Source organism: Erpetoichthys calabaricus, chromosome 3, assembly GCF_900747795.2.
Source record: "Erpetoichthys calabaricus chromosome 3, fErpCal1.3, whole genome shotgun sequence".
Classification (NCBI taxonomy): Eukaryota; Metazoa; Chordata; class Cladistia; order Polypteriformes; family Polypteridae; genus Erpetoichthys; species Erpetoichthys calabaricus.
Window position 1 is genome coordinate 86,884,168 of NC_041396.2, and position 18,357 is coordinate 86,902,524.

At 36.7% G+C, this 18,357-nt stretch overlaps 1 protein-coding gene across 4 annotated transcripts in view; it reads right to left on the reverse strand.

Annotated features, from left to right (window-relative positions):
* stk38a (serine/threonine kinase 38a) overlaps positions 1-18,357 on the reverse strand; it is a 62,130-nt gene that overhangs the window by 21,429 nt on the left and 22,344 nt on the right. For all 4 annotated transcript variants that reach the window (XM_028797045.2, XM_028797047.2, XM_028797046.2 and 1 more), the window contains exons 5-9: positions 17,903-17,986; positions 17,328-17,451; positions 3,126-3,280; positions 323-425; positions 170-231 (exon numbers count right to left, since the gene is read on the reverse strand). In XM_028797045.2, the coding sequence (XP_028652878.1) occupies positions 170-231; positions 323-425; positions 3,126-3,280; positions 17,328-17,451; positions 17,903-17,986 (528 nt within the window). The remainder of the gene's footprint in view (positions 1-169; positions 232-322; positions 426-3,125; positions 3,281-17,327; positions 17,452-17,902; positions 17,987-18,357) is intronic.

Below are 18,357 nucleotides of genomic sequence, written 5' to 3' on the forward strand. Positions count from 1 at the left end.
CACTATATCAGAGAGGACTATATTGTTGAATTACCTTTCTCAATATGGATTAACAAATTTTTATACAAAGGTGAGAAAACATTTTCTACTTCAAACAAGCTGGCACAATGACAAAGATTACTGCAGCACCACTGAGAATATGAATATTCATTTCAAACTGTATACTGACCAACTGTCTTCGATTTCTCTTCCATGTTTCTGCTTTTCGTTTTGAGTTCATATTCTGGAAGGCTGTAAATGCAAAAGTAAACAGAATAAGAGTTAATAACATATTCTTTTTTAATGAAATAGCCTGGTATAAATGAAAATAACCAATGCTTACTGAAGTCACTGGGTAAGCTGTGATTGAGATTCCTGTAAAATTCAGTCCTGTGTGCCTTTTTCAGTCCTGTGCACAAGCCAAAATCTGACAGCTTCACGTGACCCTGCAATTAAATGATTTTATTACAACTGCTGTGAGGATATTTGTATGTTTTTTCATTTCCAGCCCATTTGAGTAAAAACACCTCCTAGAGAAACAAGCTTAAAAGACCTTTAAACTGTAGCATAATAATCATGATAACTGTGTGTTATTTACTTTGTAAAGCAATTCAGGTTATAACAAAAGCTCAATATCTCCATGATAAACTGAAGACACATATAAATATTGCAGATTTTATGCAGGTAACTGCTGTAACATTTTGAATATCTCAGGAAGTATGATGAAAGAGTATACATTTAAAAACTGACACGCATGTCTTCCGCTTCCTCTTCAAATCTCTTCTGCAATATCCTTAATACATTACTGCTGCAGTTATACTAACTACTTCTTCGCTGAACAGGTTGACATTTTATCATCCAGAGAAGCAACAAGTGTAAATGTGAAGAATAAATTCTGATGCTTTGTTTTTAGAAAAGCAGAGACTTGAAATTGCATTGTTGTTTGCAACAATGATTTCCTCAGTTTAAGTATTTTACTATAATAGTTTACAGGTTTTTCTTATTAACAAATTCACTTTAATTTTTTTCTTCTTCTGATCTCACTTCCTCTTCACACAAAAAAACTATTTTGGCAGGATATTATAGGCCTATGCCAAGTAACAAACCAAAAACACATCTGACGAATCAATCATTAGTGGGAAACCTGTGAAAGCCTTAGTATTCTTAGTATAGAAGCAGTAATGCAGTAATGCCAATACATGCCATATTACAGCTGTATCAGATTCACCCTGAAAATTCTTACACACTTAAAGCTTTCTGGTGGGCTAACCAAAATCAGCTGAGGATGTTGAGCAGCAATATTCCCTCTAATCTGTACAAGAGTGCAGCTGCCCTGATGAAATACTGTTCCCATGCACATTGTCTTAAAATACATATTATGACACCTCATTTTTGCTTCACAACTTACAACATACTTAAGGCATTTTGCTTGCTCGTCATTATAAATTAGCATTCATTACAACTGCTTGTTATGGTGTATTATTTCCTTTTTTCGTCTGCAGGATCTTAAGCACAAAGAGTGTGAATATCTTGTAATCAAAATTTATCAGCCTTAAAATGTCAAAGCACTGGTTCAAAAGAGGCAAAAATAATTAAAAGTCTAAAGAAGAAAATAAGTTTTAGATTTACAGAAGTGTATTGTGTCTAATAAGCTTTATAATTCTGGGAAACACTGTGTAAGCTGACATGTTATTTGCACAATCTGCAGGCAAGCGAAAATCAACTGTGAATGGGCTCCTGGTAAACTCTAGGCTAAATGGAAGTAGGAATGTCTAAACTGTCATTTGTTTGAAAAATACTTGGATATCTTCTGTCAATAAGTTACACAATCAGTGCCAAGAAATATTTAAAAGATTACTATGTGAAATACCAAAAAAATAGATAAAATGGAAACGCAAGATGAAGCACAAATTGTGACTGATAGCAAACTGTTTGCCATAAATTTAAATTCATCTATGCTGCGAGTTCAAGAGATACATAGTTACAGTGCTAAATATGTTAATATAAGAAACTCAAGCAAACAAAAATTATGAATTTCAATTTGTTGAATACATTAAACTTCTAAAACAAAAATTGTGCAATGATTATTACTATTCCACACTCTGATGCTCAACTGAAGTATTAGCATTTCTGTAAATAAAAGTTGATCCTTTATGTGAATTTCAGAAAGACAATATGTAAAATGAATTTCTGTTGTCTTTGCAGGCATTCTTAAATTGATGACATGCCTTAGTGCAACTATTGTAATAACAATTAAGTGGTTCAACCTAGACTTGAGAAAAATGAAAATGTTCACACCCAATAGTGCTTTTGATATTCTAGGAAAAAATAAAGGATGTAGCCGTTGCCCTGCACTGTACCTTACCAAGAAGATTTAGGAATTAGAAATATGACATGGCCAAATATTTCTTTAAAAAATACTGACACCCCAAAATGATCAATTGATACAATTTTTAGCATGTGTCCTGTCAAGATGTTTATGTTTAATGAACTCTGTCAGGATGTCTCATTTGGAGAAAGCAGGAAATAACAAAAAATACAGCACAGTGCTCAGCACATGAAATGGCATTTTCCAGAAGTATCTGCATAATCATCCTGTAGACTATAAAACAGCTGTTAAGTGAGAAAGTTAAGACTGGTGCAATGAAAATGAAGACTTTGCAAAGGAACAGTTTAATGCATTCTTTTTTTCTGGAAGTTTATGCTACATTTCCTGCCTTAAGCAATGACTGTGACAGACGTTTTAGTCTCATTAGTCAAACTAAACAAACACCAGAAATCTTCTAGAAGATGACCATATTGAAAATCTTGAGGACTGAATTATTTTCTGTATCAGGGCAAATAGTTTCTATAAACAGTTAACAATATCAAGTAAGAAATAATAAAAAAATATTAATGTTACACTGCATAATTGATATCATTGATATTATAAAAACTGACTTAACTTCAATAACCAATTTCTTCAAATGTATCAGAGTATCATATCTGCTTTTTTTTTGACAATTTGTTCCTGACACAGAAATATGCATATACATTTATGTCATTTTTATGATTTTTGCACATAGGTTGGAAACTCTGCCAGCAAGTCCTAGGGGATATATTCCTAGGCAGCATCACAAACATTTAAAGCTTGGCAAATTCTGTACCTTGCTATCAAGCAGAAGATTGTCTGGTTTAATGTCTCGGTGTATGAAGCCCAACTGATGAATGGAGTCAATGGCCAGAACAGTTTCTGCTATATAAAACTGTGTCTCTTCTTCTGTCAATGTGTCTTTTTTCATAAGGAGAGTCATCATGTCACCTGTAAGAAAAAAAATCCCATAAAAATGTTTTACTATATTAACATAAAGTATCAGTACACTTGTGTTGTAATATAATAAAATTTAATGTGGAATATAAGGATCAGACATCAGAAACTAAAACATTTAAGATAAAAAGTTTAATAATTAAAATAAACCTTGCACTCATCTCAATTACAAAAAAAAATATTTTCCTTAATTAAAATAGTATTCACATGGTGAAGATATTTGCATTAACAAAACAGTAGTTTTACTATATACTGTAATGTTAAATAACATCATACCAACGTTCAAAAGTCCAAACCCACTCTATACATTACAGCATCTTGGGAAATGGAAGTTTATTCTTGCATGGTAGAAACCAGCCCAGGACAGAACTTGACTAAATACTGCTTAATGCCAATCAACAGACATAAATCAAACGAAAATTCATAAATATACAATGTATAGGAAAAATGTAATACAATTTAAAAACACATGGAGATTAGAACATGCTAATTCTGTACTGACTTTAGCCAAAAGAAATGAACCAGAGTACTTAAAAGTATGATGCAGCAGCTATAACTGCTGTGCCAACATGGAGGTGGGGAGTGACTTGACTTTAATATTAAAACTATGACAATATAATCCAAAGATTATGCTAAGAAAAGCTTTACTCAATGCAGTGCCTATGAATTTCTTTTCTTAAAAAAAATAAATAAATAAAAATTTCTATGCTTTAGCTCAGGGGTGCCCGCACTTTTTCAGCTTGCGAGCTATCTTTAAAATGACCAGGTCGAAATGATCTACCTACATTAAAAATGATTATATATATATATATATATATATATATATATATATATATATATATATATATATATATATATATATATATATATTATACTGAGTATACTTTATACATAAAATATATATTGCCGTACCTTGCATAACTGAATAACCCTTATGGCACAATAACAATTCAATACATTTATGGTCACAACAGTATTTGGATTTAATAATCTTCATGTGGGAAAAGGCTGACTCACATAAATAAGTAGAGCCGAATAATGCAGTCAAGGAGGCAGCACATTTCCTCATGTTTAGGTACTTTTCATCTGTGAGTTAGTTCCAAAACTGTCCATGAGCCCCATACTTCAGCTGAATGTCATCCTTTAGTGTCCTTCACTGTAGAGGAGTTTTAGGTGAAACAGTGTTGCAATTTTTGATGCAGGTGAATCACCCTCAACATCTTCCCTAAATGGATAGCACTTAAATATAAGAAAAGCTGAGTCTTGAAACCACCTGTCAAAGTCTGACAGACAATTTTCAATCTGCTCTGTGTAACATATGCTGTCAAGTTGTACACATGCCTTCCATTGCGTCTCCAGCTCTGACGCAAGGTTTTGGATGTTCCCCAAATCAAGGTGCTGCAGCTTTGAGGACAGATGTTGCATTTTTTGTTTGAAAGCATTAACTGAGCTAATCACATTGGCCATGGTTTTGTCTTTTCCTTGCTGTAAATTAAGCTCATTCAACATGTTGGTCAGATCGGAAAAAAATACCAAGTCTAGCATCCATTGATTGTTATTAAGTTGCTTGTATTCTGCATGTTTAATGACAAGGAGAAACTCCTTTCTCGCCAGGGGTCTCGAAATCTCAGCAGGAATTTCTCCCTAGCCATCTGCCTCAATGAAGGCCTCTTTTATCATCTCTCTATCTTGGAAGGACTTCTCATGCTTAATGATCGAGTGCCTCACCTGGAAAGATGCTTCAGTGTGTCTGCCTTTGCTTTTGAATTCAGCCGAGTGAAAAATGACAGCTGTCTGATTAACTGCGATTTTAGTTTCCTCTCCTTTCTCAGGTCGCTTTTCGGAAGGAAGTCAGTTTCGTAGTTTTTATGAATAGATCAAAAGTGCCTTTCCACATTTTCCTTCTTTGGAATAGCAATGATAGATTGACAGATCAGACAACAGCACTTCGATTGTGACATTGTAAGAAAAAAAAAAATCCTCTTCCAATTCCACATCCAGCCCATACCCTCCCCCACTAAAACAACAATTTTTTTTTTTTTTTTTTTAAATCCCTTCTTTAGTCGATATAAATTGGAAGGCTAACTAGATCACTTAGATAGACTGAGTTTTGCAGTAGCTCACGCGTTTGATCGTGCATGCGGCATGACCAGTGTGTTAGAAGAAAAGAGATCTCAGACTGGCCGTCCTGTATGTCAATCAAGTGGCAAATGCCATAGGGAGGTGTTGTGATGTGAGATTTTGCATATAACTTGATAAATATTTTGTATGTCTATTTGTAATTTAGGCAAAGCAATGTAATATTAGTGAGAAGCATTCATGTTTACAACCCAAGGAATGGGTCCCTTTGAATTTTACGACAGGATTTGGGGGATGTGCCTTAAACCAGTTTGGCGAGTGTTTCTCTGCTAAAGTCTTTCAACCCCTGCAAGAAAGCCAGGTTACGTTAACATATGGTTTGGGGGCAGGTGTTAAGATGTTCTATTTCCCCCATTGGTCTGAAGTATGGCTGCTTGGAATTGGCTTGGATCAGAAGCTTTTAAGTATCATGATGTCCTATTGGCTCTAGGGGTTGGACAGAACATCTATAAATTTACTTGTTTAACCTCACAATCTCTCTCTTACTAACCAACATATGATGAAGAAGTATCTCAACCTCTGATCATGAAGACCAAACTGATGAACTGAAAGGACAACACAATGGAGACCACAGCCTGGTAGCCATATTTGAACAGGCTTGCAGCCTGTTCTGAAGAAAGCTGAGCACCAATGATGCCTTAACTAGAGACATTTTAAATAACTAACAAGTCTGTGTGCCGCCTGAAACTACAAATCACCATTTAATCAGGTTGTATGGTTGTCAATATTCAAATGTACTTTACATATTGTTATTATTAATGAATATTATCAATAATACACTGTTTTATGTGTAACTTAACTCCTGCTTGTCTTTTTACTACACCTAATTGCCTGAGGTTATAGATATAGAAGGGAAGGTGGGGATAAGTTATATACTATAACTAGACATTAAGCCCGTCACAATAACGGGCGCTAGAACAGTAGTGCATTTTCCTGTTCTTCTATAGATCTATTTGCTCTTCTGAGTCTCTCTTTTTCTGATGCTCATTTTCTTTTTCTTCTTTTTTGTGTGTCATGTTGTTAGTAGATAGTCACAGTAATATAGGCTTTTACGTCCGTAATATTTTCTGTTACAGTAATACTGGCTTGTATGTGGCTGTAATATGCATCACTGTATTGTGTGCCTTTAATTTTCTCTCGCAGTAATACTGGTTTGGATTTCCGTAATATGCGTTTAATTTTCTGTCACAACAGTGGGCAATCAACAGATTCTCCCCAGCAACTGATGTAATGTGTGGCGTGTAGTTGATAATCGTGCTTGTGGCGTCTCTCCAGCAAGTACTGTGTAGTTCCCCAGCAGGTATTTTAATCCGTGCTGGCGTGCATTTGATTATTGTACGTATGTGTGGCATCTCCCCAGCAACGGATTTTATGTGCGCGAAAATAAATCTAGTTTTAAAAGTCATCCTATTGTAATATCATGAAAATTCGTATATTTCGGAAACCCCTTCAACGACTATCACTTTACACCTTACTGGGCCAAGCTTCTTAATTGCAAATCTGACATCCTCAGAGTGAACACTTGCACAACCACAAACACTAATCCTACCTCTTTGGGGAAGCTGGTCTCCGTGTCTCAGTACCCGATTGGATTATTCTTGCCTTTGTTTTAAGTCTTACCTCATTTACAGAAATCCGATTGGATCGGCCACGCAATATTTTATAGGTCCCGCCCTCTCTGTCTTGTGTGATGCGTCAGGCGGCCTTTGAAGCATCGCACCGTGCCCCGCGCATGCGCACTTCACCAGAAGACACACACACACGGACACTGGACGCACACAGGGGTTTTATTAAAGAGGATACGTTATAAACAGTGGTAAGTCTGTGAGATTAGGCATTTTGACAAAGGCTACTTATTAATAATACAAAATGGGAATGTAGAGCAACATATATTACTCTACCAAGATAAAACAGGAGAATATATGATAGAGTAAGATTTTAAAAAAATTTTTTTTTGAATGCAATGCGATCTACCGTCGCTACCTTTCCAATCTACCACGATTGATGTATTGGGCACCCCTGCTTTAGCTGAACCAATATACTGTATAAACAACTAGCTGTGCTACCTGTCTAAGGCAGGTTGAAATCTAAATAGCCAAAGCAGCCAATGTAGACCTCAGCATATTCAGCTTTAACATTTGCAGTGCATCATCTATTGGAATGTATTTTTAATGAATGTAGTAATAAAATTCATTGTATTTTTCATTCCAATTGATAGCATGTCACAAACATTCACACTGCTTTTACGAATTCAATAGCACTTGGCTTTAAGCAGAGACATAGCAACCAGACAGGCATTTGTCCTTTAATTAAGGTAGATAGCAAAGAGAATGTAAATTTGAAATTGGCAAATGTGGTTTAGATATTCATAATGCTTTGCAAAATAACGGATATGTTTACTACTTATCTAAGGCCATCATTACAACAGTCCTTGAATATTTGCTCAGCTGAAATAATTTAAAATTTCCTTTGTTGCTGTTCCCATATAGATATTTTGGACTTCTCTCTCACTGGTGAATATAGTGTTAAAAATTATCACAATCAATTAACAGCTTGCTTTAAGAAAAATTAAAAGTTATTTATCAGTGAAGTGAATTTCTCTCAGCTTTTGAGTGTGAAATTAAAGCTTTTTCTTTGATAATCTACAAAGAAGGTAGGTTCAATTTAGATTTGGCTATTTATGGGACATATTTAAAGATGAATACAATATCGCCAATAAAATTAACAAAGAAATTGCAATTGCACACTAGGAGTGTATGATATGCATCGTCTGATAATCTTAATTGTTGTTTTAACGATGTGAGAGCTAAAATTAGCGAGTATGTCCTTCACTTTGCAAAAAATAATTGAAAGCATGCCTTGAGAGTCCATGCATTCATTGTCTCATGTAACCTAATAGGACAGACTACTGCACATGCGAAAGCAAATGCACAGGCATGCACGTTCTGTGCACCAGAGGTACGGAGCCCTGTAGGTGTCAGGTGCAAAAAAAAAAAAAAAAATTATAAAAGATTATTTTTGCTTCCCTAAGAACCATATGCCTATCAGGCACATTTTATTTGCAAGGCGTCTTGTTTTTTCCTTGATTCAAAAGCACTAATTTTTCTTTCATTATTTGAAACACTTGTGTAGATCCCTGCTTCCTAGCAATACTCCATCCCAACCCGACACATGTATATATGTATGTATGTACAATAATGACAACAATGTTAAAGCAATGATGAAGCAGAATGGAGATGCTATGCCTGCCCGTAAATCCTAACCATTCTATTCAAACCGAATACAATGAACAGGAAAAAATAGGGGAAAAAAAGCCTTTTGGCAGCAATAAAAAAAAAACCCCACAGGAATTCAGAGAAGGCAATTCTGCCACAGAAAAAAAGAGATCAAGAACTACTTGATGATATCTGAGGTGGAAAGTGATGTAAATTTACTTGAGTGGTGGAAAACAAACTTGCAAAAAAAGTACCTGTATATTCCCTACCTCAAGCAGCCCTTCTGAGAGGGCTTTCAGCACTGGAGGAAATGTTGTTACATGTGACCACGCTACTGTGAAACCAGATGCTATGGACAGACAAGTGTTTCTGTCACACAACTTGAAGTTTCCTCAGAGGAATTTTACAATTCTTTTATTTTTTTTGGACATCAGCAATACTGGACCAAACTTGGAGTTAGTAATTTGTTTAAAAGTTTTGTAGGTTTGGGTTTTTTATTGTATCTTTGTGCAATATAGGACATAACTTCTTTACAAATGCTATAGTTTCTTTGCCTGTGCAGTATTTGACAGTTTTTATACAATAATACATATGTTAGATTTTTGTTCTTGCTTGTATGCTGCACAATTCACCTTACAGCAGAGCAGTTTATGTTTATCCAGACTGTAATGTTCATGACCTGTAGATCAATTATGATTAGTATTTAATACCCTTTGGATTCATATCTGGTTTACATTAAGAGTAAGCACCTGTTTAAAATGCTCTAATTATAATAGTTTTGTTGGTCTTTTGTGTAAATCCTGTAGGCCACTTTGAAATGGTTTTATTGATGTTTGCACTGTTTGGTCTCAGTAATACTTTGACTGGTGATTTTAATGTTTTTGTGTCATTTTACTTTTTAAGTAAACGAAGACGACCCGTTTTCCTTAACTGTTCTTTCCATTAATCTCAATAGTAAGCTAAAATTAATATCCTATTAACAAGACCAAGCTAGATCAATAAGACTTTTACAAACATGTTTCTAAAGGATGCAAAATACTGTCTTAATTACCACTATCGTCAAAGTCCCAGAAAATATCAAGATATAATTTTTGGCCAATATCGCACATTCCTAGTGCACACACATACACTTTAGAAAGTTATTTACCACTCTATTCTGAAACCTTTTAGATTACTTCTACTTCTCTAGCACCTTATTGCCAGTGTGATAAACTTAATTGAATGTACCTGTGTGCATGAATAACACTTTTTTTTTACCAAGGACACAAACCCTCTCACTGTATACTTTAGTTGCTTAATGGTGTGCCTCTTGAAACCAGATATGGTGTGTGAAGGCAGACAAATTCTAGCCACTGCTGAAATATTTATGCCGCAATGAGTGCAAGGCATATCCATGGACTTTTCAGTTCAATAATGGATGACTATGGCATAACCCTTTCCAAATTCCACTCTCTCATAGGAAAACAGCAGAAAATTTCATTTCTATACTTGCACTACCACCTCATGTCATCACTTTTGCTGTATTAAGTAAATGACAATCATTTTCAATAAACTAAGACAAAATAACATTCAACTCAAGTGAGAGATACGACTGTAAAGAATCATGTTTGTGTAAAGGTATAAAACCACATCAGCTTTGAACATCTCTCAAAACTCACAACAGTCAATTGTACATACACAAAATTATCCCAACACCGTCAAGATGTGTATATTCCTGTAAATGTAGATGGAGGAACAGACCAAACAAAAATTGGCTTCTATTTCAGTTTCTGAGCAGAATGACTACACTTAAAGTTTTGATTAAGGTTTTTCTTTGGATGAGAAAAAGGGTGAATGTTTTATCTGTCAAAAAGTTATATTCACCACTATAAGCTGAAAATAGAAAAGTCTGAAAATTACTTAATGTAAATTTTAATACTTCATTACCATTGTTAGACATGCCTATTCTCCACTCGTAATTTCTTAATTCTAAACATCTCAAACTTTCACTATTTAACTTGTTAAATCACATACTATCAATTAACGTTTTCCCATTTTATTTTTGTAAATAGGCTCTGTATTGTTAACTAGTGTCAGGAGGAGCTGCTGGGAATTAAGCTAAACATCTCATTCCAGCTGAGCATTTGTTTAGAAAGTAAACAAAACAAAGAAAGTCCTGCAATATTATTAGTCAGTAGACCATCCTGTATTAAATACTGAAAAATCACTTGCTAATTTGTGCCAAGACAAAGTGGTGTAGGCATACCCATGAAATAAACAAAAAGATTTTTAAAAACAATTATACATGACTGAGGCAGTCCACCAACAGTGACAAGCTTTTGGGCTACCATTCATTTAAATAAATGCTTTCTTTCACCTACTGAACGAGAAAGAGTAAGTACAATAAAGGACAATAACCAGTCAACAGTTAAATGACTCAAAATGTGGCAGTTCATCTTTAAAAACACAGGCAATTCAACACAAAGTTGGATAACATTTTATTTCAGTCTTCAAAAATGCATAAACATGCCCCTTAATATTACTTGATTATTACAGAGAGAATTAACGAACACTGAGGTAAACTTTTAATAGTTTTGAAAAGGTCACGTTTTGAACAAAAGCATAATTGCATTAAGTCAAACACATTTTTTCTTTTAATTCTTAAAATTTAAACCACACAGCACATCACATGTTCTCTATTTCATACAAAATATGCAGTGACAAACAATTACCAGTAATGTTCCTACTTCTTCCAAATAAAAGGACCCATCTCTTGCAACACACTGAACAAGGTGGTAACGTATTTAATAATCATGAATAATGCACAGTTAATTTCTTGTTCTTTGGGTACATATTGCATGTGTATGCACATTTTCTACGAGATTCCATACACAAGCACTTTTGGGACTTCAAGCTAACCCTGTTTGAGGAAGTATGTATACAAGTCCTTTGTAGCCTTTTAGTCCTTTCTAAAATTGTCTCCTGCCTTGAACCTGATGCTGCTGTAACTCTTAAAGCTCAATCCAATCTGAACTTCACATTTAATATTCCAAGAATATTTTAGAAGTTCAGTTTTCTTCATATTATTGCTAATCATATTGAAAGCAAGAACAACATAAAGGCAATAACAAATAAAGGATTGTAAGCAGTATAAACATGCCATATACATCCAAAACCCTAAATTTTCCCCACTTATGAAAAATTAAATAAATGATTGATAACTAAAATAAGAGCTATGAATGCCAGATCCTTTAAACCCGTTTGTTTAATACAGCTTATATACAATTGTTTTTTTTCCATAAAGCTTGACTTTATTGGTTGTATTTATTGAATATATTTTGAAAGATTTCTGATATTTAGAAAAAAATATTTCACTGGTGATATTATTCTACTGGCTTTGATTGGAATATATACAATGAGGGGGGAAAAAGTCTCCATACACATTTATCATTTATGTTAGAATCTCTGGTGGCTTATCATAACACTGCATACAGGTAGGCAGAGTTTGCATGACTTTCATTGACTCTATATTTAAAAAAAAAAAAAAAAAGAAAAAAAAGTAGTTTGGGTGAAATTTTTAAATTACTTCTCAGTACTTCAAGACCAGGTATATTTATTATGCATATCAGAGTCTGTATAGATTAAATACATCCTCAAATAGAGAACACCAGCAGCTACAGACAGTTTTTTTTTTTTAATTCATTATTGCTTTGGCTTCTTTAGTTTCCTTTACCCAGTTGTGCTTAAGAAAATGGACTGATAGGATGAACAGATAAATTTTTTTTTAAATGCACTCCACTCCCAAAAGAAATATGACTAATTATACTCTCAGTCCTTACTGTAATTAACGTATATGCTCATGAATAAGTTGGGTCTTGAAACCCGAAAAATCGATCATAACATCAGACGCCGACTTATACGCCTGTTCAAAAATATAATGTTCTTGCCTCCGCCAATCTCGCATCAGTTTCTCAGATGCATTGAATTTTGTTACAGCAGCGCAGTTACCAATTTCTTTCGCTGCTTCAATGACGTTTAATTTAAAACCAGCTTCATATTTTCTTCTGATCAAATGCTCCAACATAGATAAGGGATGCTCTTATGATAAAAGTGTATGAGGGTGTGAGATACAAAAAACACAAATCAATGCAAACGTTGCTTCGGAATAGTTCAGGTATTACTGTGTGGTCATGTAGGCACAACAGAGAGAGAGAGGTTAGGAGTACGCGCTGATACAGCACATTGCTGCACCCACATAGAAAAAAAAAAGGCAGTGTGCTCCATGGTTACTCACACAGGTGGGCGTTAGCATATCATAATCCCTTGTACCAATAGCGCAACTTTTCCGCATTCAACTTATAAGATGACATTATAAAATACCAGAAATTATACAGTAAAATCAAGTCCTGACTTATCCGCGAGTATATACGGTATCTTTTTATATAATAATAATAAAATTCCACATACTTAAATGCATATACATTGCATCCGGAAAGTATTCACAGCACATCACATTTTCTTATGTTACAGCCTTATTCCAAAATGGATTAAATTCATTTTTTCCCTCAGAATGCTACACACAACACCCCATAATGACAACGTGAAAAAAGTTTACTTGAGGTTTTTGCAAATTTATTAAAAATAAAAAAACTGAGAAATCATATGTACATAAGTATTCACAGGCTTTGCTCAATACTTTGTCGATGCACCTTAGATGGATGGATGGATGGATGGATGGATGGATGGATGGATGGATGGATGGATAGATACTTTATTAATCCCAATGGGAAATTCACATTCTTCAGCAGCAGCATACTGATACAATAAATAATATTAAATTAAAGAATGATAATAATACAGGTGAAAAAAAAAAGACACAATAACTATGTATAATGTTAAATATTAACGTTTACCCCCCCTGGTGGAATTAAAGAGTCGCATAGTTTGGGGGAGGAACGATCTCCTCAATCTGTCTGTGGAGCAGGACAGTGACAGCAGTCTGTTGCTGAAGCTGCTCTTCTGTCTGGAGATGACATTATTTAGTGGATGCAGTGGATTCTCCATAATTGATAGGAGCCTGCTGAGCGCCCTTCGCTCTGCCACAGATGTTAAACTGTCCAGCTCCATGCCAACAATAGAGCCTGCCTTCCTCACCAGTTTGTCCAGGCGTGAGGCGTCTTTCCTCTTAATGCTGCCTCAAGTCTTTTTGAATATGATGCCACAAGCTTGGCACACCTATCCTTGGCCAGTTTCACCCATTCCTCTTTGCAGCACCTCTCAAGCTCCATCAGGTTAGATGGGAAGCGTCGGTGCACAGCCATTTTAAGATCTCTCCAAAGATGTTCAATGAGATTCAAGTCTGGGTTCTGGCTGGGCCACTCAAGGACATTCACAGAGTTATCCTGAAGCCACTCCTTTGATATCTTGGCTGTGTACTTAGCGTTGTTGTCCTGCTGAAAGATGAACCGTCGCCCCAGTCTGAGGTCAAGAGCGCTCTGGAGCAGGTTTTCATCCAGGATGTCTCTGTACATTGCTGCAGTCATCTTTCCCTTTATCCTGACTAGTCTCCCAGTCCCTGCCGCTGAAAAACATCCCCACAGCATGATGCTGCCACCACCATGCTTCACTGTAGGGATGGCATTGGCCTGGTGATGAGCAGTGCCTGGTTTCCTCCAAACGTGACGCCTGGCATTCACACCAAAGAGTTCAATCTTTGTCTCATCAGACCAGAGAATTTTCTCTCATATGGTCTGAGAGTCCTTCAGGTGCCTTTTGGCAAACTCCAGGCAGGCTGCCATGTGCCTTTTATTAAGGAGTGGCTTCCGTCTGGCCACTCTACCATACAGGCCTGATTGGTGGATTGCTGCAGAGATGGTTGTCCTTCCAGAAGGATCTCCTCTCTTCACAGAGGACCTCTGGAGCTCTGACAGAGTGACCATCGGATTCTTGGTCACCTCCCTGACTAAGGCCCTTCTCCCCCGATCGCTCAGTTTAGATGGCCGGCCAGCTCTAGGAAGAGTCCTGGTGGTTTCGAACTTCTTCCACTTACAGATGATGGAGGCCACTGTGCTCATTGGGACCTTCAAAGCAGCAGAAATTTTTCTGTAATCTTCCCCAGATTTGTGCCTTGAGACAATCCTGTCTAAGGTCTACAGACAATTCCTTTGACTTCATACTTGGTTTGTGCTCTGACATGAACTGTCAACTGTGGGACCTTATATAGACAGGTGTGTGCCTTTCCAAATCATGTCCAATCAACTGAATTTACCACAGGTGGACTCCAATTAAGCTGCAGAAACATCTCAAGGATGATCAGGGGAAACAGGATGCACCTGAGCTCAATTTTGAGCTTCATGGCAAAGGCTGTGAATACTTATGTACATGTGCTTTCTCAATTATTTTTAATAAATTTGCAAAAACCTCAAGTAAATTTTTTTCACGTTGACATTATGGGGTGTTGTGTGTAGAATTCTGAGGAAAAAAATGAATTTAATCCATTTTGGAATAAGGCTATAACATAACAAAATGTGGAAAAAGTGATGTGCTGTGAATTCTTTCCGGATGCACTGTATACACCAATCAGACACAACATCAAGGCTACCTGCCAAATACTGTATAGGCTCCCCTCATAGCACCAAAACATCTCTGACCCCTTGAGCCATAGACTTCATAAGACCTCTGAAGATAGCATCAGACACCAAGACATTGGCAGCAGATTCTTTAAGTCCTGCAAGTTGTGAGGTGGAGTCTCAATGGATCTGACTTGTTTTGCCAGCACATCCCATGGATGCTTGATTGAGATCTAGAGAATCTGAATGCCAAATCAACACCTTGAAGTCTTTGCCAAACACTGTTGCCATGAAGGGCCATGTGTGTTCGACAATAATCCTTAGTATATGTCAAAGTAATATCCACATGAATGCCAGGACCAAACGTTTCCCAGCTGAATACAGCCCAGAGCATCACACTGCCTCCACAGTCTTGCCTTCTTCCCATAGTGCATCCTGCCGCCTTCTGTTTCCAAGGTAAATAAAACACACATACGTAGTGGTCCACCCGATCAATAAAAAAAGCATGATTCATCAGACCAGGCCACCTACTTTCATTGCTAAATGGTCAAGTTCTGACACACATATGGCCAATGTAGATGCTTTTTACAGTGGACAGGGTCAGCATAGGCACTCTGACTGGTCTGTGGCTTCGTAGCTCAATACACACCAAGCTGTTATACACTTTGTGCTGACAACTTCTCTAATGGCTAGCAATTAAGAAATTTGTGCTACAGTGACTGGTCTGTGGAATTGGACCAGATGGGCTAGCCTTTTGCTTCCCACACGCATAAATGACCCGGTTGCTGGTTCACCTATTGTACTTCCTTGCACAACATTTTTTTAAGATATTAACCATATTGATGTGCAATCCTGGAGACGGTTTGCTGTGTCGCCCAGCATAGTCTCAAGGGCATGGTGGAGATTCCAGGAGACAGGCAGTTACTCTAGGAGAGCTGGACAGGGCGGTAGAAGGTCCTTAACCCATCAGCAGGAGCGGTATCTGCTCCTTTGGGCAAGGAGGAACAGGATGAGCACTACCAGAGCCCTACAAAATTACCTCCAGCAGGCCACTGGTGTAAATGTCTCTGACCAAACAATCAGAAACAGACTTCATGAGTGTGGCCTGAGGGCCGATGTCCTCTAGTGGGCCCTGTGCTCTCTGCCCGGCACCGTGGAGCTCGACTGGCATTTGCCATAGAACACCAGAAATGGCAGGTCCACCACTGCCGCCCTGTGCTATTCACAGATGAGAGCAGGTTTACCTTGAGCACATGTGACAGACATGAAAGTGTCAGGAGAAACTGTGTAAAACATTATGCTGCCTATAACATCGTTCAGCATGACTGGTTTGGTTGTGGGTCAGTGATTGGTCTTGGGAGGCATATCCATGGAGAGCTGCACAGACCTCTACAAGCAAGACAACGGCACCAGGCTTTACTGCCATTAGGTATTGGGATGAAATCCTTGGACACATTGTCAGACCCTGTGCTGGTGCAGTGGGTCCTGGGTGCCTCCTGGTGAACGACAATGCCCGGTCTCATGTGGCGAGAGTATCCAGGCAGTTCCTGGAGGATGAAGGAATTGATACCATTGATTGGTCTCCACGCTCGCCTGACCTAAATCCAACAGAACACCTCTGGGACATTGTTTTGGTCTATCCGACGTCACCAGGTTGCACCTTAGACTGTCCAAGAGCAAGTGATGTCCTTATCCAGATCTGGGAGGAGTTCCCCCAGGACACCATCTGTCGTCTCATCAGGAGCATGCCCGGACTTTGTCAGGCATGCATACAAGTACGTGGGGGCCATACAAACTACAGAGTACGATTTTGAGTTGCTGCAATGAAATTTCGGCAAAATGGACTAGCATACCGCATCATTTTTTCACTTTGATTTTTGGGGTGTCTTTGAATTCAGTCCTCTGTAGGTTGATAATTTCCATTTTCATCAAACAACGCGGTATCCTTTCATTCCTAACACATTACCCTAGTCCATATCAGTATATATATCCAGCATGATTTTTTTTCCCATTGAAATCTGATGTGTTTTTAAAGTGTTCCTTTAATTTTTTTGAGCAGTTTTACATATATACAAATACACCTACATATACATATATACACACACACAAATACTCAAAGTATAAAAACTGCTAACCTACCACCAGGAAGAAACTCCATGATGAGGTAAAGGTTCAATTTATCCTGAAAGCTGTAGAACATTTTCACAACCCAGAGGCTGTCTGCTTCCACCAGAATGTCTCTTTCTGCTCTAATATGACCCACCTGTTAGAGACAGTATTATTAATAATTGTACAACATATCAATATGAACAAATAACCATTTAATACAATATCATTAGCATTATGTGTATAATAAAATAACAAATGTCTAATATTGTGTAGTCCTGAAGGACACTATTATGAAAAATACATATTCACCTGCGCATAAGACCTTGGTACATAACTACCAGAACACCCCCTCACCACCCTCAAATGCATCCCAATCTCCCCTTTGATTTTTAATCTCTTCTTTTCCAAATTTTTTTTCAAGTAATGCAGAGTCAGTAGCCATTACTAAAGTAACTTAAAAAAACAAACAAACTATGAAATACAATGGGAAATATTACAAGATGAAAAATAAAGTACAAGAAAACCCACAATCATTATAAAAGTATTTCCATATCAAATGTAAAAAATGCATCACAGTCTACCACAATTCTAGTCTTTTACTGTACCTGTTCTTTTTCCAGCATGTCTGCTTTTCGCAGTATTTTCATTGCATACACATGCCCTGTGTCTTTCTTCTGGACAAGGCGCACCTATAATTGATTTAGATAGAATCAACATGTTAATTAATTGCACTACTGTTTTTGTAAATTAAACAGTATAAAATATTTGTATTATAGGAGTATTTTCAGAGTCTTCAACTTGAAGATTATCACATAAAACACTTCTAATGCTGAATAGACAGCAGTACAAACTGAAAATTGCACTACCACCTCTAACTTTAGCCTAAAATATCTAAAACAACTAATAATTCTGAAATGGAAGACACTGGGCACAGCAATTATATAAAAATCTGTAAAACCAAAAGGTTAATACAAACAGTTTTGATACACTTTCTGCAGTTTAATATGCACTAAATTAATTAATTATCATCATCATCAATGTAATTAATTGCATCACATCA